Genomic DNA, 21,851 nt, shown 5'->3' with positions numbered 1-21,851 from the left:
TTGCCTGCATACATACCTGTGCCTGGTACATGAGGACCTAGTGCCTGTGGAGACCAGAAGGCATCAGATTCCGGGAAACTAGAATTACAGGTGGCTGTGCGCTGCCATGTGGCTACTGGAACTCAAACCTGGGTCCTCTGCAAGAGCAGCCAGTGCTCTCAACCACTGGTTCTGCAGACCCAGTTAAACCCTTTTGGAAACACCCTCACAGACACACCCAGAGGTATGTTTCCATGGTGATTCTAACTCCTACAAGCTGATCACCAAGATTAACCAACGTGCAGCTATTATGCAGGGGAATAAGCTCCTAAAAGAGCAGTATCAACAGATGCTACGAGGGACGTGGCTCACACTCAAGACAACACAGGAATGGTGTTACTAGGATGGAAAGAAGGGGAAAAGGGGAGCTGGTGTTTAGTAGGAACAGCTCTACTTGAAAATGAAAAACACCTAGAAATGGATGCTGATGTTTGCAAAGTGCCATGATTGTACGGACTGCTGCCGAACTGTACACTTAAGTGCTAAGTGTTGATGCATTTTGGTGAAAGAATTTAAAGAGTCTGGCAATGCGTTTTTCTCCAAGCAATGGCTACTGTTCTGAGAAACCACAACCACCATGGAAGCAGCTGCATCACTGTTTATTGACCTTTACCTGTTTGCAGTGACAACTAAGATTAACTCCACCGAGACTAGTGCTGTCTCTTTGAAGCACATGATTCCGACACTGACACGTTCCTCCCTCTGTAATTTTAAGGCATCTTGAATCACATAATTTAGTCATGAGGTGTCCTTAATGATGGATTCTGCTCTCTCCTGCTGGTGGTTGGATCTCCCCACACCTCATCCACGGTGTATCAGACATCACTTCCCCAGAGAGGCCAGGTAGGCATACCAGAACAGAGCTGCCATGTTGGCAAAGAGCACCCGGAACTGCCAAGAGAACAATCATTACTCCCTGAGTGGGAATCCTGACCACATCTCTCCCACATTAGTCACCCAAGATGGAATTTATCCCTTCAATGGTTTGCTGTTGATATTTTACCTTCCCACTATTGAATGTCCTGAGCCTTTCTAGCAGAGGTAGGAGTATCATTTACCCTCTCCTAACAATGTTCTCTGTGACTTGACCTCAGCCTAGCCCACCACTCCAGTGCCTGCTCCAATCACCTGGACTTAACCCACCCGAAAGCACCTTCAGTCAGGTGCTATCTCTTCTAGGCCGACAATCTGCCCCTGTCTTACTAATTACGAGTCTTTGGCACTGGAGCACAAAGTAGTGCTTAGCAATACTTGATACATAACTTTCCTGTCCCTCAATCAGTCCTGTGCAACTGTCTAACTAAAACCTTAAGCCTAGCCTCACATCCCTGCTTTGAAGCAGTTTTCTAGGCTCTTCATTCCTCAACTCACCAATCCCTTTGTATCTTTCCAGGATGCCTTAGGGTTAAAGGTCTCCCGAGGACTTTTGAGTGTAGATTCCAGTACTATGAGGAAAACAGCCCCAGGCCCACAACGAAGAGGGTTTCTTATTTAACCTTATTTAAGAGGGTTTTTCTTCTTAACGCAGAAGTTTTATTTTCTTCCAAATACCTAACTTGCTTCTCTGCTCAGACCCAGAGGGGAAAGGCCAAACAGTCTTGACCATTCATATCGACTCTCTGAAATCACAAAGAAAGAGCACCCACCTGCCCATGATTCTGCACTCAACCAGGGAACCCCATTCACTCACCCTTCTAAGATGGCTCTACAGGACCCTCTTTTTGGACCTGAATGTCCACCCATTTCAGAGGCAGCCACATTTATACATAACATAGTTTTGGGGTTGGTTGCTTGGTTGGTTCGGTTTGGAGACAGGGTTTCTCTGTGAGCCCTGGCTGTCCTGGAACTCACTCTGTAGACCAGGCTGGCCTTGAAATCACAGAGGTCCACTCACCTCTGGCTCCCAGCTGCTGGGATTAAAGGTGGTGTGAATCCAGCTTTATAAGACGGGAAAACATGGTATTATTTCCTGACCTCAAGACCCCTCTATCATCCTGGAATTCCTGGTCCTCCTGCCTCTGCCTCCAGAGTGATGGATTACAGGCACCAGCATGCTCGACTTGGGTTGTGATTTGTGTGCTTCCCACGCACTCTTCAAGTCAAAGCAATCTGGCTTTAGCTCCTAATTCATCCCAATATGGCTCTTAGGAAGGTCACTGGTAAGGTTACGTCAAGCTGGGCATCTGTTAGGTTTTTTTGGGTGGGGGGGAAGGTTCTACTATTTCTGCTATGGTTGACCAGCCCTTTGTTATATCCTAAATGTTTGCTGGTTTCCTCCTACTTTATGGCAATATATGTATATGCATATAGGCATATGGATAAGTACTATAGGGTGTGGTATAAAGCGAGGCTTGTATATGGAATGATGTATATGTGGTGTGTATACATGCTAACTCACTCATTCTCTCCCTCTCATCCTCCTTGTATGTATGTGTACCTAATGTGGTCTGTGTATAGAGTGTAGTTTACATGGCATATAGGTTGATGTCATTATGCAGGTGAAGGCAGGTACAGGATAGAATAAGGCCTGTTATTGAACAAGAAGGAAGGACAGACAGGAGAAACAGTTTTGAGAGGCAGAGGAGACCAGAGCAAGGCAGTGGCAGCTGAGAGATCATGGCAGCAGATGTTAAGATTCCTCTCTGCACACATTACAGGTTGTTATGACTATTCTTAAGGGATGGATGTGTACAGGATTTTGCCTTGTCTATATGGGAAAAGTATATCTTATCAATTGGATCAGAGGATATTGTGTGATGTGTTCTTTCATGTGGTGACTTAATTGAGTTCAAGAGAGTGTATAGTGGTCAGATGCACTGGGCCACCACAGAATTGGGATGTGTATGCCTGCTGTGGTGGAAACTAGCCAAGAGAGCAGTGAGTGAGGGCGGGGCAACCTGACAGGATGCAGTGTTGGAACGGCTCATGGGCATCAGGGAGCCTCTGAGATAAATTGGTGCTAGTTTTGCCAGAGCCAGAACTATCAAGAGAGCGCGACGGCCAGGATACATGTGGGAACCAGTTCCACCATTTTTTATTTTTACTGCAACAATGGTATATATGTTTATAGTATATAAGCTGTATGTGTATGCACACTGGCCAAGCTCCCTCGTCTTTTACTCAATAGAAGTCTTATGTTGACCTACTCTGTTCCTCCTTCATTGGGCCCTTAGTCTGTGAGATCCCTATAGAAAAGATGTTTAACAGAGCACAGAAGAGGATTAAGTTCCCAGAATAGACTAAGGTTGCCATCCAAGAGAGACCTGGTTAGAAGAATGGCCCTGGGTGGCAACTTGGGTGTCAATGTTCTCACCTTTTCCTTCTTCAGTGTGTATAGACATAGCGCCTTGGTTTGGAAATTGGCAGAGGTACCCAGTACCAAGTCTTGGAAGAACTGTGCTGGTTCCCTGAGCAGAATCAGACCCAGAGCCAAAGGAAGAATGACCTTGGAGAAGGAAAAGTCTGCATCTCTGATGGCCCTTCTTCCTTAGGGTTTAGCAGGATCCTGCCATCCACTGTGTAGACTTACTGTGACTGTGAGTCCTTCCAGATGCAGGGAGGTCTTAGGTAAACACAGGGGATGGGCCTGGCACAAGGACAGCTAGTACACAGCAGCCTGAAGCAGTGCACAAGTGCTATAGAATTTGTAGAATTTCTGTGTAACATTGAACCAGTGAGTACTGCCCACCCTCCTGTGCTCTGCACTGTGGAACACTGAACCAGTGGGTGCTGCCCACTTTCCTGGGCTCTGCACTGCTCAAAGCCAACAGCTTCACTCATCCTTCAGCAGGCAGTTTCCTCAGCATCACCTTTGTGCCCACAAGCACTGCTGCAGTTCTCCCAGTTACCTCCAAGGGCCTTCTCTTTGACCAGTCAGTCCTTTGAAGACCCCGCTCCATGCCAAGATCTTCTCTATTTACCTACTCCACTGCACTTGACTGTTGTATCTGCCTGTTCAGCTGACACTGAAGTAGCACAGATTGTTTCAGTTACCAGAAAACACTAGGCTGAAACCGCTGCTTGGGAGTCTCTGTGCAACTTTGCAGCTGTGAATCCAGAGCTCACAGACAATGATCTGGGATGTACCAGACCTCCAGATATGGGTGAGAACATGGCTTGAGAGTACAACCATTTGTTAGAAGAAAATGACAAAGGCCTTCAGTGGAGACAAGCAAACCTCACCTGCAAGGGCACATAGTTGATGTTGATGAACTGTAAGGGTGTCCACATCCTCCAGTTCATTTGCAGAGCAGGCCAGAAGCCACTCCTCATCTTGGCAACAAAGACACTGATGTTTTTTCCCTGTAGGGAAGGGAAGGGAAGCTGTGAGCAGTCCCTCCATCGATAGAAACTATAATATGGCACCCTGACCTTGACGATCAATTATAAAACCTGTATTATATTTGAAAACACATCTGCATGTGCTACTCTGCAGCTAAAGGAGTCAACTATCCAGGTGGAAGATCTTCAGTGACACAGCTCAGCGACACACTGCCTCTCATGCTGGGTGGAATCTGTCCCATCAGCTCCTTATGGCTGTTTGATGATGACTTGTGCTGTGGTAGCCTCAGCTATCAATGCTTCCTACATTAACTTTCAAAGATGATGACTTTCTAGTCAAAACTTATCAGTTTTTAAGAGACGACCCCCGCATAAATGTTATCTAGAAGAATAAATGTATTAAGAGTGACCATGCTGAAAATGGATAGAAGCACCTGCCTTGCCAAAGTTTTTTTTTTTTTTAAGATTTATTCATTTATTCTATATAAGTACACTGTAGCTGTCTTCAGACACACCAGAAGAGGGCATCGGATCTCTTTACAGATGGTTGTGAGCCACCATGTGGTTGCTGAGATTTGAACTCAGGACCTCTGGAAGAGCAGTCGGGGCTCTTAACCTGAGCCATCTCTCTGGCCCAGGACTATTATTCTTAATCTATCCAAATATACAAGTCCCTCTAAGAAAAAAAAAAAAGGCACAGTGGTGCACATCTGTAATCTCAATACTTGGGAGGTAGGGGCAGGAGGACTGGGAGGGTAAGGCCAGCCTGCGTTACATGAAACCTATCTCAAAGAATACCCTTCCACAAAAGGAGAAAAAGTGAAACCCACTAATATAAAAGAAGCAAAGTTCACAGAATACACAGCATTTGGCATATAAAAATGTCTGCCCTTACAAATGAGGTATAAAAAATAAACAGACAAGCAAGAGAAGGCACATTCACCTGACAGTTACAAACTCTTTGTGAAGGATTTCGCAACATCTCAGGCAACCTTAAGATATCTACAGCACAGGCCTCTTTGGTAAAGCCTTTCTCGGAATCATGTGTTAGTTTACTGTTTATATTTTTATTTATTTAGGTTTTAGAGACAGGATCTCACCTTGTACTCCAGGATGACCTTGAACTTGTGGTAATCTTCCTTTCTCAGCCTCCTGAGTATGGCAATTACAGGCACAAGCCACCAAGCTTGGCTTAGAACCTTATTAGTATATATACAGGTTAAAAAACTATACTAAAAGTTATGAAAATATTTGGAAGCCAGTCTATGACAGAGTAGCATATATGCCTCCTGGACAGCAGAAGTGGTACTGAGACCTAAGGGCAACAGCCACCACATGAGGCTCATAACCTCGACTAGGGACAGACAGGCTCCGTTAACACTCCTGTGCTCGCGCTCACATGGAAAACATGAAAACCGAAAGTTGAGGACTAGCAAGATGGTGCAGCAGGTAATGGTATTTGCTGTGCAGCCTGATGGCCTGAGTTCAATCCCTGGGACCCACGTAGTGGAACTCCTACAGGCTATCTTCTGGTCTCTACATACATCCTGTAGTACATGCATGCAGAAACACAAACACACGGAGAAAACAGGGAACACCGTTTGCTGAACTTGACAGCATTATTGTACACAACAACTCATAGAAGCTTTGACTCTGTGCATAAGACCCAAGCAAGACCACGCCAGGAAACCCCAGTATGGATAGGAAGAGGTTCATAAAGTCCTCCCCCAGCTGAGGAGCTACTGTAAATTAATAGCTTCTCAGAAAGAAAGAGGTTTTTTTTTTTTTTTAGGTATGCAACTCCTGAGAGACCTATACCCAACACATACATGCAGCACTAAGTGAACTCAGCAGGTTTTAAGAAGAGAACACATGAAAGTGAGGAAGGAAAAGTAGAGTGAGGATGGGGGTGGACACATTAGAGGCATGCACAAGATTCTCAAAAAAAATTGTAAAAAGAGAAAAAAAGGAAGGAAGGGAAGGGAAGAAGGGAGGGAGGGAAGGAGGGGAAAGGAAAGAGAAGGGAAGAAAAGAGAAAGCTGAGAGTTCAGAGCCTGGGGCCCACCCCAGGAAGCAGGCTACCTATCCATCTTTAACTGGAGACACAGCAGATGCCAAGACAAACACCCACCTCCAGCAAGTTCATGACGAAGAAGAACAGCAGCAGAAAGGTTGGGGCAAAGAACAGGCGATCCAGCAGGAGCCTCTTGACTCTGGCCCAGGGAACCTCAGGAGGGACCCAGTACTCCATGAAGAGGTAGAGGTAGTGACTCAGGGGACCTGTGACAAACAACCTGGACGCCACAGGGGTGTGAGCTGCACTGTGGTTCTTTCTACAGTTCTGTCTCTGGTCCCAAGATTCACCTCAGATCCTAAGTCCTCTTTTCTTCCTAAAGTACTTATTGGCCATGCAAATTTATAAAGACATTCTAGGAAAAAAAAAAAAACAAACTTCCTTTCAGCCAGTTTCAGGCAGTCTTTTTGCCCACAAAGACTGAAGTTACTTCTGCCAGTTCTTCCATTTGGTGAGCTGGGACAGCCACAATGATGGCCCTGGCTGAGGTCTATGCCCATCTGACTCCTCTGTGTTCCAGGCAATTATGCTGTCTGTCCTTGTCTGTGCCCTCATGCCTTAACAGGCTCTGAGAAACAAATAGACATAGGTCAGCTCCCAGAGATTTTCAAACTTTTGGTGGAAACTGGCAAGAGAAAACCTGGTACTACCCTCTGCCTTCTCTAAAGTGCGGATTTCTAGTCCACACTTGGCTCACCTGGGAATGAGCCAAGTCCAGCTAAACTGAGTTTCACAAAGCACAGTAATACAGGGAAGGGCAGGAACCGTCAATTCCAACAACCGAAATCTGTTAACAAGGCTTTCAGCTGGACTTTCTTGCATCACTGTGGGCCACTAAAGTCTTTGGGAGGCCAAGACCATGTGAGAGGGGTAAAGGTTACTTGTTAAAGTATGGGGGGGGGGGTGTTGCTTCATAAACATTTTAATAAATGGTGTGGAATTATTATTCTTGGGAGCTTTTTGTGGGTATCAAAAATCTCAGTTGGTAGAGTAAATCCCAAGTATGCAAAACAAATAAACAAATAAAAAACCCTGGGTTTGATTCCCAGCACTGCAAAACAACAAACAAAAACCAAAAAACAGATAAGGCAGCGCACATCTATAATCCTAGCACGCAGGAGGCAAGGGGATCATCAGAGTTCACAGGATATATGAGAGAGTTCAGTCTCTTTTATTTACACACATTGGGGGGGGTCTTTCTGATTATTTATTTACTTACTTATTTACTTATTTATTTTGGCTTAATACAGGTGTAGCTGACCTGAAACTCACCATTTAGACGAGGTTGGCTTCCCAAGTACTAATACTAGCACACCCAACTAAATGATGAAGATAGGTGAGATCAGTGACAACGTATATGAAGCCACAGGTTTAAATCTAACACCACACACCCACACAAAGTTTGCTTCTTTGTTTTGGACACAGGGTTTACCTGTGTAGTTCTGGCTGTCCCAGAACTCCCTCTGTAGACCTGTCTGGTCTCAAACTCAGAGATTGGCCTGCTTCCACCCTCCAAGTGCTGGGATTAAACGTGAGTTCCATCACCATCCAGCTTTCTTTCTTTTTTTTCTTCTCTTTCTTTCTTTTTTTTTAAAAATCACTCCTATTGGAAAGACTTCAAATCATCCAGCCAGTTCATTAGTGGTGGTCAAAGAACTCAAGGAGGATTTTGTTTTAAAGGCAGATCTCTGTACATAGCACAAGCCGGCCAGAAACTTGTGGCAATACTACTGTCTCTGCCTCTGCCTGCAAAGGGCTAAGCTAAAAGTCTCTGTCATCATATCCGGCCTCTGATATTTCTTTTTTGTTGTTTTGTTTGAGACACGGCCTTACTATGTAGAACAGACTAGCCTCAAACTCACAGAGATTCACCTGCCTCTGCCTCCTGAATGCTGGAATTAAAGATATACACCACCATACATACCTGCTCTCTGATGCTGCTTAAAGAATTATTTTTTTTTCCTTTTTCTTTTTTAATTTTAATTTTTGTTTTCTATTTCTTGTGCATGGATATTTACATTACAGGTATATTCGTGCACCAAGTATGTGTCTGGTGCCTTATGAGGTCAGAAGAGGTCATCAGATCTCCTGGAACTGGAGGTTACAGATGTTTGTGAACTGCTACATGGGAGCTGGGAATCAAACCTGGGTTGGCTATAAGAGCAGTTAGCGCTCCTAGCTGAGCCATCTCTCCAGCCCCAGAACTAGGTTTTTAAAACAAAGTATCCCAAAGGCTTAATGCTGACAGGCAGCTCTGCTGTGCTCAGTCTGCAGAGATGAGGCAGCTCTCTGTGGTACTTACCCATAAACTAAATATCTGAGAAGCCCACTGACTTCTAGACTTCGAGAGTCTTTTTTCTGCTTCTTCTCAATCATCTGGGCCAGAAGGTTTCCAAGGGCTGACAAAATGCCACTGTAGAGGAAGAGGCAATCAGAAAATGAGCAACAGACACAAGGGCCTGCCTCTCCTGCATGGCCATAGCAGGGCTGCTGTAAGATCCTGCTGTGTAGATCATGGGATACTGGAGTCCTTGTTGAAGTAACTTGCTTAGATAAAGACGGAGACTCTAAGACCTAAAGCCAAACCACAGATGAGCACAATGAGACTTCCACCTGCTGGACTGCGTGCCTTCCAACATCCCTACAGCTGCTCCACGGAAGGCATGGGTATAAAAGGCAATGGGGGGATCCTCCTGAGGACATTTCTGTAGTTGACCATGGTCTGTGGGCTGTATTCAAGCTGGAAACTCTATGTTATGCTGTAGTTTTTTTAAATAAACATTTGGGGGTTTTTTTGGTTTTTTTTTTTCGGAGCTGGGGACCGAACCCAGGGCCTTGCACTTGCTAGGCAAGCGCTCTACCACTGAGCTAAATCCCCAACCCCTTTAAATAAACATTTGAAATGGGGCAGAATTCACCAGGGATTTTTTTCTTTTCTTCTCTCTTTCTCTCTTTGAAAACAAAAAGAAAGCAACAACAACAAAAAAGCCAACAACAAAACACTTCTATAATAGTAGTATGTAAATTTACACTCCTGAAGTGAAATTCTCAATAAGAAGACAGGACCAGTTGCTTCTTTAAAAGGATGGGTCTTGTCTTAGTTTCTTTTATGTTGGTGTGATTAAAAAAAAAAAAAAAAAAAAAAGCTAGCACACTTTTTCCACTTACAGTCAAGGACACCAACCAGGAATGGGGCCATTCCTAGTGATCTTCCCAGGTCAATTAAGTTAATCAAGATAATCCCCTCATCAAGTTGACAATTAGCATTAACCACCACAGGTCTATAAGCTGTCTTCTTTTTTTTTTTTTTCTTTTCTTTTTTTCCGGAGCTGGGGACCGAACCCAGGGCCTTGTGCTTGCTAGGCAAGCGCTCTACCACTGAGCTAAATCCCCAACCCCAAGCTGTCTTCTAAAAACTATAAAATCCAAAACTTTTAGTGTGGATCATAAGGACCCTTTTGACTTGACCCCTAGTTACTTCTTCCTTCCATTTACATTTTCTCCCCTGAGTCCTTCTCTTCACCCTTCCAACATGCCCTGTATTCTTCTCTCAGAACTTTTGCACTTACTGTGCCCTGTGAACAACTGCTTCTCTTCTCTGTGCTTCTGATCAATGTCAACAACACAGGAGAAATTTCCCTAACTGCTCTAAGTTATACATTTATCTGCCTTTTGCTGGGGTGGGTGTGGGGGTGGGAGCGTGGTCTAGTTCCTTCTCGGCTCCAAGACAGAAAAAGCATATGAGCCTGTTTTGATCACAGCTATGTGCCCAGAACACAGGAAACACTCTGTACACACTTGTGAAAGGTTAAGTTAGTAGAGAACAAACCTAGAAAATTCACTAATAAAAATTAACAGAAACAGGGTGATATCTCGTTAGGAAATCGAAAGATGTAGATCAAAGGGCAGAGTTCACCAGCAACAGTGCATTTGGTGGCTCAGGGTTGGAATGTGTCCCTGACTCGCGGGTCTTCACAACATTCAGACTGCAAAGGTTAGCGCTTGGGACCCAATACACAAACTGGCATTTAGTGGCTAAGCAGAACAGGGCGCACCTTAATGCAGAACTCTGCCTTTGGTACCCACATTCCTCCATAGCAGTGGTTCTCAACCTTCCTATGTTCGTGGTGTAGTGACCCCCAACCATAAGACTGCTTCCATTGCTACTTCTAAACTGTAGCGCTGCTGCTGTTACGAAACTTAACGTAAATACCTTCTATACAGGAGATCTGATCTGAGACCCTTGTGGAAAGGCCGTCCAACCTTCAAGGCTGAGAACTGCTGCTCCACCCCCAGGATTGGAGCTGCTTTGTCGGCCGGCCCCCTCTCTCTCACCCTCCCCTGCACGAGCGTCTCCCCTGTTGACAGCCCTCCTTTCCACTTCTCTTCCCAGTGTGCGCCCACCTGCTGACAGCTTTGGTGACCACCGGATAGAACTTTAGAAACAGCAAGTATTGGGCGAGCGCTCGCTTGGGAAGCGACCCGAGCTCGGATTCCACCCTCAGCCTTGACGCGGCAGGTGCCATCGCGATCCCGGCTCTGAGTCGTCCCGGGCGCCCACCCAACAGCTTGGCGGCCGGGCGCCCGGCCCGGGACCTGGGGCACAGGGCGGGGACGGCCTGACATTTCCTGCTCTGCCTCGGCCCTCAGCGGACCCAGCCGTCCCGCCACCCGCGCAGCCAGCCTGCACACTCTTTTCCCTCAGTCCCTGCGACCCAGCCTCCCCGCTCGGCGGACGATTGGAGAGCCGAGGGGCGCGGCGGGGCGGGCCCCGGACACGTCCGTCTGAGGCCGCGCCTTCTCATTGGCCGGAGCTGTAGTCTCGCGAGAGCACATGAGAGCGCGCCAAATTTTCCCGGGAGCTGGAGGGAGCTCAGGAACCCTGCGATGGTGCTGAGGAACAGTGGACGGAGGCATCCCGAGCCGGGCGCGGACAGCGAAGGCAGCCGGTGAGAGCCGGTGTCCTACTGCGAAGGCGCTGGCGGCAGCCGCGGCCGGAGCAAACCTGGGCGGGCGCCGTGTCCGGGGGAGCGGCGGGCCCGGCGCGCGACGCGGTGGACAGGGCGGGCTCCAGTCTTCCCGTGTGCTTCTGTAGTTTTATTGAGATGCTAACTCACTCCGTGGCTCAGGCTGCTTCTCTAGAAATATTTGTGCCTGTTGTGTGTCTGTTCTCATCAAACGAGGAGGTAACAGGAAAACCAACGAAAGACTCTGTCTTGTCCGTCTCGGCGAAGTAAAACAGTTTATTGAGATTAAAGAAGCATCAGTTACTCGTGGGCACCAAAAGCCGCAAGCCTTTTATGCATCGGCAAGAGATACTAGAGTATGGCAACAAACGAGATGTGAATAGCGTATACTGAGATTGGTGACACTGCCTAGTGGCAGAAACAGTTGGGTGAGCCATAAGACTATGTGTCAGAGTGCGAGCCCTGAGTGGGAAACCTGTTCAGAGCTGAGTAGTGACAGTGTTTTTCGATGATATGTGAAGCCCTGGGTTTGTTGTACAACAGCTGCATAACAGCAGTGGTAATTGACCTGGATCAGTAAGTAGTTCTTCAATGACAGGTTCCTGAGAGTGACGGCCAGGGGGATGTGATCCTGAAGATAAGAACGTTTAGGATCAGGAGGTGTCACACAGGCTGATGGCTCCCACAAGCAAGTTTTTTAGGTAGTAGAGCATCTCTTTTTAGTGTGCATGAGTATTAGTATGTGAAGACTCAGTATCACCTATGTGCCTGGTGCCCGTGGAGGCCTGAAAAAGGCATCAGATCTCCCGGTACTTTTAATTACAGATGATTGTGAGCCACTGTGTAAGTGCTGGGCATCAAACCTGGGTCCACTGCAAGGTCTTAACCACTGAGCCATTTCTTCAAGCCCAAAAGTACAATGTCTTACATAGAAGTTGGGGGTGGGGGGGGCGCACACAGTGTCATAAACAGAGCACATAGCAGCCTTGGGACTGTGACCCATAGTCCCTTAGGATGTTCCGGAAGACTTGATTTCTCAGGACCTGGATCCACAGCTCCCTCAAGGCCCAGGTCTCAGGCTATTACCTGCCCCACCAAGCTCATTCCTGATTTAGAAAAGGAGCTGTGTTCTGTTTCATACATTGGAGCCTCAGTCTAACCCTCCAACAGTGATGATAGTTACTGTGCTGTCTTCATGTCCATAATGCCATGAAAAGCCACGAGGTGGGCAGTACTTGTACTGTTACGTTCATGCTAGACTTCAGTTTAGAGGTGAGAGGTGGATGGGAAGTATTTTATCTACACTCATGACTTGTGTGTGTGTGTGTGTGTGTATATATATATAATGTGTTATATATTAGATTTTATGCATTGTATTACTACATATTATTGTGGCACGGTATATTGGATATATAATACATACTTTCTGTATTACATATGTATATGTAGCTAGAAGTGGAATAAAGAACCTCTCATACTCTACCACTAAGACATATCATCAGCTAAGGACATGCCCTTAGTCATCCAATTTTGCCACGTACTTGAGCAGATGAAAGCTGTTGTTGCAGTAAATAAATAAACAATAGCTTTTGGAAGGCTTTTATTTGTTTTTAAGAATTTGGTTAAGGGGTTGGGGATTTAGCTCAGCGGTAGAACGCTTGTTTAGCGAGCCGAGTGCAGGGCCCTGGGTTCGGTCCCCAGCTCCGAAAAAAAGAAGAAAAAAAAAAAGAATTTGGTTAATAATCACACACATACCCTACTCCTCTGAATTCTTCCCAGATACACCCTTCTCCAACTTTGAGACCTTGTTCTTTTTAAAATAACCCAATTTGTACTGCCTGTGTGCTCTTAGATCTGAGGACAAGTAATAGCGTTTAGCGTATGCTTATTCCCTGTGTGTTTTGTGTGGATTAGCTCACTTAATTGTTGAAAGAGTCCCATGAGGTCAGTGTGTGTCCTTGAAGCTGCAGGTAGAGGTAGAGAGTGAGCTTTAGGTAAGACTGCTTCCGTATTCACTGAATGAGGAAATGGGTGGTCCTCTTCATGGGTGTTGTCATGAAAATGAACTGAGAATGCATGCTCAGAGCGATTTGACACTGTCTGAGGTAATACGTAAGCAGGTGTCTGGTACTTTCATCATTTATTTAGATTTTTACACTATGGCTGAATAAAAAGTAAGGTAGACAGCTTAGAGCAACCCATGTTAGGAGGAGATGATGTCTGGGTAAATAGTTTTCTAGTCTACTTTACCAACTTACTCACTGGAATGATATTTAAAGGCCAGGGAGTTTTGTGCTCCAAAAATAGTAATACCTCAGAAGTCGCACTTCATTCAGCCCTGGTTTTGTAAAAGATCTGGATACAGACTAAAGCTCTTTTTCTCTAGCAAAGTTAAAAACAGTTTCTGATTTTAATTTGAAGTAAATCCAAGCAGGATGTGGCATTGCACACCTGTAGTTGCACCACTATGGAGGCAAAGAAAGACTATCTCAAAAAGAAGCAAGTAGGGCTGGGCGTGGTCGTTCCCCTCCAAACCCACTACTTGGGGAGTAAGTTTTCATTTCTCTGGGCATAAACTCAGCACTGCCATATTGCTCTTTGTGTGGTTTTAGTATCACAGGAAGCAGCAGCACCCTGGTGTGACTGGTGTTTTGTTAGTGTTCTGGTGGTAAAGTCAATGTTGAGGTGGGGGTTGACTTTGTTGTATTTTTCCTAGACATGCTGTTTGTTTGTTTGTTTCGTTGAGCCTTCTACCGGCCTTGATGTTTTTCTAGGAATGTATATGCTATGCCATATCAGAAATACATAGTCACCAAATGTGGTGGCACACTCCTTTGATCCCTTGGGAAACAGGCAGGTGGCTTACTGTGAGTTGGAGGCCAGCCTTGTCTACATTGAGACACTGTCTCAAAAAGACAAAACTAGGCAAAACAGCAATAAAAACATAGATGAAAGTTAGGGGTCTGAGTGGTGACGCCTGGTTCTCTTCTTTTACTCAGGGATGATGGTCCCTCCTCTTCAGTCTCAGCACTCAAGCGTCTGGAACGGAGCCAGTGGACGGATAAGATGGACTTACGGTTTGGTTTTGAAAGGTTGAAAGAGCCTGGAGAAAGGACTGGCTGGCTTATCAACATGCACCCTGTATGTCCCTTAACACTGCCCATCCTTTGCTTCTGGGGGATGGCTGCACCTCTTCTTGTAAATGTCAACCTTGTCTAGTGGATGAGTGATAGAGGAGAGGAAGGCATGTCTGAAAGACCTGGTCATTGGAGGTGCTTTTCCACAAAATGGAATCCGTTAGCTCTCAGCAGAACGCTTTCAAGAATTATTAAAGAAAATTCAGAAGACTCCCCACTGAGGGACCATAATGCAGTTCTTACAAAGGAGGCTGGTGGTGTTTGTATAGGGGTGAAGAGAAGGGCTAGGTGTGAGGATTTCATCTTTAGAGTACTCAGTTTCTCAGAAAGTAGCCTGGAAAGAGCTCTTAGGCTTCACAGAGGTTAACATGCTTGTGTTCCATGGTTCTCTCATAGACAGAGATTTTAGATGAAGACAAACGCTTAGTCAGTGCAGTGGATTACTACTTCATTCAAGATGATGGAAGCAGATTTAAGGTAAGCCCTTGACTCCAAAAATCTAAAAACCTATTCGTGTTAAATAAGTTGTCTAAAATAAGGGGTATTCATTTATTCTGGGGGGGGGGGGGGGATGGGAGGCTGTAGTGAGTGTGCAGGTGCTTGCAGCTCATCGAGAACATGCCCCTGTGAACTTCATCAGTCACATCTAAGATATCCTGAGGGAAGGTAGCTCAAGAGCTTGAACAGTATTGCTTCTGGGGTTCTTGCCCCTGAGAGATATGCAGGTCCAAATTTCATGTATGCAGTATCTTTCGGCAGGGTTGGGGGGGGCGGTGGTCTCTGTAGCCCTAGCTGACCTGGAACTCACTCTGTAGAATAGGCTGGCCTCAAACTCACAGAGATCTCCTGCCTCTGCCTCCTGAGTACTGAGATATAAAGGCATGTGTGTGCCCTCACCACTAGGCTCATGCGTCCCTCTTCTGTTGTCTGTGGGCATCAGGCATGTACTTGGTATGTAGACACACATGTAAGCAAAACATCTATACACATAAAATAAAAATTAGTAAATCGATCTTAAAAGGAAAAAAAGCCGTCAAGGTCCAGGGTGCCTTGCATCCAGGTTGCTCATCAGTTGCCACTCTGAAATCTTTTTCCCCTTTCTCTCCCTTTTTCCTTTTTTCTTACACCCTTTTAATGGTTTTTATAGGTGGCCTTGCCCTACAAGCCATATTTCTACATTGCAGCTAGAAAGGTAAGTCTGTGCTTGGTAGAAATTGGTCAAATGATCTGTTCCTTGTTCTACTGGGTGGGTTTCAGAACTGATACAGGTAAATACGGAGATTGATCTTATTAATGGAAAATACATGAATTCTGATCCTAATTTAGGGTTGTGATCGAGAAGTTTCATCTTTTCTATCCAAGAAGTTTCAGGGTAAAATTGCAAAGTTAGAGAATGTGCCCAAAGAAGACCTGGACTTGGTAAGTATCCCCAGACCTCCCAGGAGCAGGTGAGACGGACAGTGTTGGATGAGGTAGAAGGTCAGGTCGTTTACTGGGTTGTGAGGCAGCCTGGAGGATGAGGGATGGTAGTTGTTCCCAAAGCCATCTTTAAGGAACTCGGTGGTGTTACACACAGGCAAAAATAAGCTAGGTGCTTTGACTTGTACATGTTTACCTCGCAGGCTTACCCTCCTATTTCTCATCAACCCATCAGCTTGTCCTTTTACTTTATAGCCAAACCACTTGGTGGGCTTGAAGCGGAGTTACATCAAGCTGTCCTTCCACACTGTGGAGGATCTTGTCAAAGTGAGAAAGGAGATCTCTCCTGCTGTGAAGAAGAACCGAGAGCAGGACCATGCTAGTGACGAGTACACAACAATGCTCTCCAGGTAACTTTCCTTCTCAAGAGCAAAGTGCCAGTTACTCTAGAATAACAAGCTAATGGAGGCAGGAGCTCTTCAGAGCGACTCCCCTGATGTTTGGCCATGTTAGATATCTTTCTGTTAAATTAACGCTGTCTTCCCAAGATTTTGTTCTGTTTTGTGCTTGAGCTCCTCTTACATAGGAGAGAGGCTTGTGGCTTTAAAATTGAGTTGCTATAACAATGAGAATATTTTAGAGTGCTGCCTCCACCACTTTAACATGGTCTACAAATGTTATCAAGTGTTTTGTTTTATAGATATCTTCTCCAGAGAATCTGGAGTGTACAGAGAAGTTTAAGTGCAGAACACCATGTACTATTATTAAATATTTAGGCACGTTAATAACAGAAAAGCAAGATAAAAATGAAACATGATTTCAGAAACAGTGATCACAGTCTTTTGATAAAGAATTAATTTTAGGGGGTTGGGAATTTAGCTCAGTGGTAGAGCGCTTGCTAGGCAAGGCCCTGGGTTTGGTCCTCAGCTCCGAAAAAAAAAAATTAATTTTAGAACCAGGTATAGTAGCATACACCTTTGATACCAGCACTTCGGAGACAGGCAGACGGATCTCTGAATTTGAAGCCAGTAGGACTATGCAGAGAGTTTCAAAAAAGAAAGCAAGGAGGAGGGCAGGTTTTGAATCTACAGAACACACATAAAGCTAATGTATATGTAGTCCCAGTGTTTCTGTGGTGAGATCAGAGGCAGAGGAAAGAAAATTCCTGAAGTTCACAAGCCATTTGGCTTGGTGTATGCAGCAACAAAACAACAGCAAAGAGACCTCATCTCAACAAGAAGCAAGGCAAGGACCAGCACCCAGTGTTGGCCTCTTACCTTCCACCTGTGCACTGTGCCACACACACACACACACACTAAAAAGTACATCAACATCGATCTGAGACTTAGGATACTTCCTCAGTCTGCGCGCCCACCTCCACTCATCTCTACTCTTCAGAATATTTTAAGATGCAGTTATTAACTGAACCATAAGGAGCCTGTAAGCCATCTGATAGGTGCTACTTTTTCTCTCTTTTAATTTAGATTAATTTATCTTATTTTATAGGCATGAATGTGTTGCCTGTGTGTATGTGCTTATGTGTGCATGCTTGGCCCCACAGAAGGGGTTAAGTCCTCAGAAGTAGTTACAGATGGGTATGAGTTGCCAGGTCTCCTGCAAGAGTCATCTCCCCATGCTCTTTTTTTCTCTTACAAAGCCATTTGATTTTAAACTTAGAGTGATAGAGTATATTGTCTAATTTTAATTTAAGTTGTGTGTGTGTGTGTGTGTGAGAGAGAGAGAGAGAGAGAGAGAGAGAAAGAGAAAGAGAGAAAGAGAGAGAATGAGGATTGAGCCTAGAGCCTTATGCATGCCACAGAGCTTTTCCCTCTTTCCCTCTTCCCTTTTTCCCCTTATTGGTTGTCTCCTTGGTTCAGTGGGTCATTGGTTGGTTGGAGTCAGGGTCTCACACTATAGTTTAGTTTAGCTTGGAGCACACTATGTAAGCCAGGCTGGCCTTATGTTTAAACCGGGTGTCCTGCCTTTGCTTCCCAGTTATTAGGATATTGAGTGCTATTCCAGTGTAAGGTTTTCTACTTGAATATAGACTTTTATAGAGGTAGTTGACATTACCTAGTCACTTCATTGTACACTAAGCTGGATGCTTTATGATATCTTATTCTTACTTCACTCCTACAGGATAATCTAGTTACCATCATCTTTATTTTAATAAAGAAAGGGATGTTCATTTGTTAACTGCAGCTCTCCACAGTCTCTGTGGTGCCAACTCGACTCTTCACGCTCGCTGGAGCAGGCTGCTGGTAGAGCTGATGCACTGGGATTAGCCACACTGGAGCCCTCCTGACTACTGTGCACAGCCTAACTTACATCATGTAGAATGCACACCTCTCCAGTATACCTTGATTTTCCTTTCTCTGTGGCCTGCTGCTTGTGTTGTGTGATGATCCAAGGCCATTTCTTAAGAGATTACCCTGGTCCTCACAGCCTCCTCAGCTGCCTTTGTCTTTACTCCTGTAGTTCCTCGTAGATCATAACTGAGTTAGTGGCTTCCTGTGTTTATTTGCCAGTATTCTGCAAGGAGGCAGTCTAATTACTGATGAGGAGGAAACCTCTAAGAAGATAGCTGACCAATTGGACAACATAGTGGACATGCGGGAGTATGATGTTCCCTACCACATTCGCCTCTCCATTGACCTCAGAATCCATGTGGTAAGGAGAAGGTGGCTGTTGCTTGAGTTAAGTTCCTAAGAGCCAAGGGGAGCTATGGATAAATCTGCATAAAAATTGATTTTGCTGGAGCCAGCAAGATGAGCTGGTGGATTAAGGCTTCCAAGTGTAATGACCTGAGTTTGATCCCCAGGACCTGCACGGTGTACACAAACACATACACACACACACACACACACACACACACCACTCACTAAGTAAATAATTAAAACATTTTTGTTAGAGAGATAGACGTTTCTGGATAGAGAACTTTTTAGTTAATGTGTGCTTCATTATTCTTTAGGCCCACTGGTACAATGTTAGATTTCGAGGAAATGCTTTTCCTGTGGAAATTGCCCGACGAGATGATCTCGTCGAACGACCTGTAAGTTTTTACATTTCTTCAGTCCTAAAATCTATTTCTTTAAATACTTTCTGAAAATAATTAAGGAGGTTTTTCTCTACCGGTCTCCAACCTAAAAACATATTTTTGCACTTATGTGTTAGCCTCAAACATTAGTATTTGAGTTAAGCTGGATTTGAACCCTTGAGCTTTCGTTTAGGTAGTTGATAACCCAGTGACTGGTGAGAAGTAGATTCGTATCTCATTCAGGTATCCATGTCTTCCGTTTTCTTGTTTGCAAGATGAAAATGTTGTCCTGGACAAGGTTCCTTGCCAGTGCTGTCCTAACTAATGTTCAAGTGAGACAGTAAATGAATACAAGGGAGCTTCGGGTCTGAGGTGGTCTGACCAGGAGCTTCATTCCTTGTGTGTTTTCATTTTCTTACCCCCAGTGGGGGTTTTGTTACTGTTTTGAGATATGTATGGTTATTTTGTTTTTGGTGCTGGTGATTGAACCCAGGGCAGAATGTGGGTGTCCAAAGGATGAATGCAGACCTGAATTCATGGTGTATTTTGTCGTTTTAGGATCCTGTGGTTTTGGCATTTGACATTGAGACAACCAAACTACCTCTCAAATTCCCTGATGCTGAGACAGATCAGATTATGATGATCTCCTATATGATTGATGGCCAGGTGAACAGAGTCTCTGTTTGGGAAACTCAAAATGCTTTTGTGATGTTTTGCTGTTGTTGTTTTTTTTTTTTTTTTTTTTTTAAAGATTTATTTATTTTATGTATGTGAGTACACTGTCTATGTCTTCTTCAGACAACACCAGAAGAGGGCATTGGGTCCCATTACAGATGGTTGTGAGCCACCATGTGGTTGCTGGGAATTGAACTCAGGACCTCTGGAAGAACAATTAGTGCTCTTAACCACTGAGCCATCTCTCCAGCCCCTTGCTGTTGTTTTTTTTTTAAAGATTTATTTATTTATTCTATATAACTACACTGTAGCTGTCTTCAGACACACCAGAAGAGGGCATCAGATCCCATTACAGATGGTTGTGAACCACCATGTGGTTGCTGGGAATTGAACTCAGGACCTGTGGAAGAGCAGTCAGTGCTCTTAACCACTGAGCCATCTCTCCAGCCCTTTGCTGTTGTTTTTGAGGCAGAGTATCACTCACTCTGTGGCTCAGCTTGGCCTTGTACTCTTGGTGGCTCTCCTGCCTCAGCCTTCTGAGTGCTAGGATTATAGGCAGGTCACCTTTATGTTTTTGTGGAGTTCTTTGAAATTATTTTGTTGAGACGCTTGTGGGTGGGCTAGGAGTCTGCGTCTCAGCTTTTCTGTAGCTGACTTGTGTTGTCTGCTCGTGAACTTTACCAGGGCTACCTCATCACTAACAGGGAGATTGTTTCAGAAGACATTGAAGATTTTGAGTTCACCCCCAAGCCAGAATATGAAGGGCCTTTCTGTGTCTTCAATGAACCTGATGAGGTAAAGAGACTTCCTGTAGAGCCTGCCTGGTATTTGGCATGAGGCGCCAGGATGCAAACCGATTCTGGTCAGGTGTTTGTTGTTCAGCTTCCTCTTCCCTGGTCAGGCTAGAATAGTCCTGGGCATCTGGGCTGACGTGAGGCTGCTGTTTCTAAGTTTGGGGAAGTATTGGCAAGTTGCCGAAAGCCGAGAAAGGGTTCCGCTAACTTCTGTGGTTTGTTGAGCCCAGGTCCATCTGATCCAGAGATGGTTTGAGCATATCCAGGAGACCAAACCTACCATTATGGTCACCTACAATGGGGATTTTTTTGACTGGTGAGTCCAGCTTCCTGTTAAGGTTTAATTGTGTCAGGGAAGGGTGGGAGAAGAGCAGCTCTGCCTGCTGGTATCAGTGGTTTTCTCACTTTCACAGAGAAGTGCATGGGACCAGTGTTTCCTGGGAGCAGTCTGCCTACACACAAGGATCAAAGGAAGCACTGGCAGCTCATTTATCCCCATTGCCTGTCTCTTTTGTTGTTAGGCCGTTTGTGGAGGCCAGGGCAGCAATTCATGGCCTAAGCATGTACCAGGAGATAGGCTTCCAGAAGGATAGCCAGGGGGAATATAAGGCACCACAGTGCATCCACATGGACTGCCTCAGGTATGTATACACCACATAGTAGGCAGCTCATGCCTGTGATCCCATCAGTGATAGAGAAAGGCTCCTTGTACAGACTGTTTGCACATCTGTTGGGAGAGGTGATTGGCCTCCAAGAAATGGCTTTGGGCCGCAGGGATTTGCTGTGTGCTTGCTGCTAGTCCTCCATTTAGTCAAGAATGCTTAACAATACCCTGCGAGGTGGAAAAGCTTGGCTAGAAAGAAGCATAGAGCAAGATTCTGATGCTTGCATAGATGAAGTCAGATGAGGCTCCCAGAGGCTGTATGTTTTCAAGATGAGCTCAGTGTGCTTCATGCTGACTGAAAGCGAGTAGTTACCCCAGGTATTGAAGTCATGGTCTTTAGAACATAGGTCCATGTAGGTAGGAAGACAGGTATGAACGCATACATACAAAGAGCTAGCTGAAGAAGGTGGCATCTGAGCTGGGCCAAGACATGAGTTCATCAGCCTCCAAGATTGTCTGAGATCGGCTGTTGCTCCTTTTTCTCTGATAGTCTAGCCTTTGGGTTAGAGGAAAGCCAAGAGGTTGAGACTGGTTCATTGATAAAGAAAGATCAACACTCAGGTTTGCTAGCATGGGCGGGGGCTTAGGGATAGATAGGTGCCTAACGTCTCTGCTCACTTGACTTGGAATGAGAAAGAATAAATTTAAGATATGAGAGGATTCTGTTGTAATCATGCTTTTGTGGAAGTCTCTGTGCACTCGGAGGAGCCCAAAACTAGATGGTGTCACCTAGAGGCATAGGGTTGGTCAAAGTTCTAATAGAT

General features: G+C 45.2%; 2 protein-coding genes across 14 annotated transcripts in view; one reads left to right on the top strand and one right to left on the bottom strand.

The window, feature by feature from the left end:
- Nucleotides 1-617: 617 nt before the first annotated feature.
- Pxmp2 (peroxisomal membrane protein 2) lies at nucleotides 618-10,950 on the bottom strand. Its single transcript, NM_031587.2, has 5 exons — nucleotides 10,799-10,950; nucleotides 8,697-8,807; nucleotides 6,452-6,614; nucleotides 4,222-4,341; nucleotides 618-930 (listed from the first exon to the last, which is right to left on the bottom strand). Exons 1-5 carry the CDS (start codon nucleotides 10,918-10,920, stop codon nucleotides 862-864), a joined length of 585 nt encoding a protein of 194 aa, NP_113775.2. The 5' UTR covers nucleotides 10,921-10,950; the 3' UTR covers nucleotides 618-861.
- Nucleotides 10,951-11,139: 189 nt separating this feature from the next.
- Nucleotides 11,140-21,851, top strand: part of Pole (DNA polymerase epsilon, catalytic subunit) — a 48,607-nt gene continuing 37,895 nt past the window's right edge. For 12 of the 13 annotated variants that reach the window (XR_005491633.2, XR_005491635.2, XR_005491634.2 and 9 more), the window contains exons 1-12: nucleotides 11,140-11,343; nucleotides 14,361-14,502; nucleotides 14,895-14,975; nucleotides 15,646-15,690; nucleotides 15,825-15,917; nucleotides 16,173-16,327; nucleotides 18,446-18,587; nucleotides 18,889-18,969; nucleotides 19,513-19,620; nucleotides 20,314-20,424; nucleotides 20,654-20,739; nucleotides 20,945-21,064. Coding sequence is in view for 5 of the 13 variants with exons in the window: in XM_063271396.1 (XP_063127466.1) it covers nucleotides 11,282-11,343; nucleotides 14,361-14,502; nucleotides 14,895-14,975; nucleotides 15,646-15,690; nucleotides 15,825-15,917; nucleotides 16,173-16,327; nucleotides 18,446-18,587; nucleotides 18,889-18,969; nucleotides 19,513-19,620; nucleotides 20,314-20,424; nucleotides 20,654-20,739; nucleotides 20,945-21,064 (1,226 nt within the window). In the remaining 8 variants the exon portion in view is untranslated. The remainder of the gene's footprint in view (nucleotides 11,344-14,360; nucleotides 14,503-14,894; nucleotides 14,976-15,645; nucleotides 15,691-15,824; nucleotides 15,918-16,172; nucleotides 16,328-18,445; nucleotides 18,588-18,888; nucleotides 18,970-19,512; nucleotides 19,621-20,313; nucleotides 20,425-20,653; nucleotides 20,740-20,944; nucleotides 21,065-21,851) is intronic. The other variant, NM_001107152.2, reaches the window with a different exon arrangement.

The sequence above is a fragment of the Rattus norvegicus genome, chromosome 12 (assembly GCF_036323735.1).
Source record: "Rattus norvegicus strain BN/NHsdMcwi chromosome 12, GRCr8, whole genome shotgun sequence".
NCBI lineage: Eukaryota > Metazoa > Chordata > Mammalia > Rodentia > Muridae > Rattus > Rattus norvegicus.
This window is presented reverse-complemented; position numbering and strand designations above follow the sequence as displayed.

Excerpts from the sequence above, each read along its gene's own strand:
- Pxmp2 (NM_031587.2), bottom strand. The coding sequence starts at position 10,920 with ATGGCACCTGCCGCGTCAAGGCTGAGGGTGGAATCCGAGCTCGGGTCG. Across the intron at positions 4,342-6,451 it reads TCGTCATGAACTTGCTGGAG|GGAAAAAACATCAGTGTCTT; the intron begins GTGGGTGTTTGT and ends CCTTCCCTACAG. Across the intron at positions 931-4,221 it reads TCAACTATGTGCCCTTGCAG|TTCCGGGTGCTCTTTGCCAA; the intron begins GTGAGGTTTGCT and ends TTCTCTTGGCAG.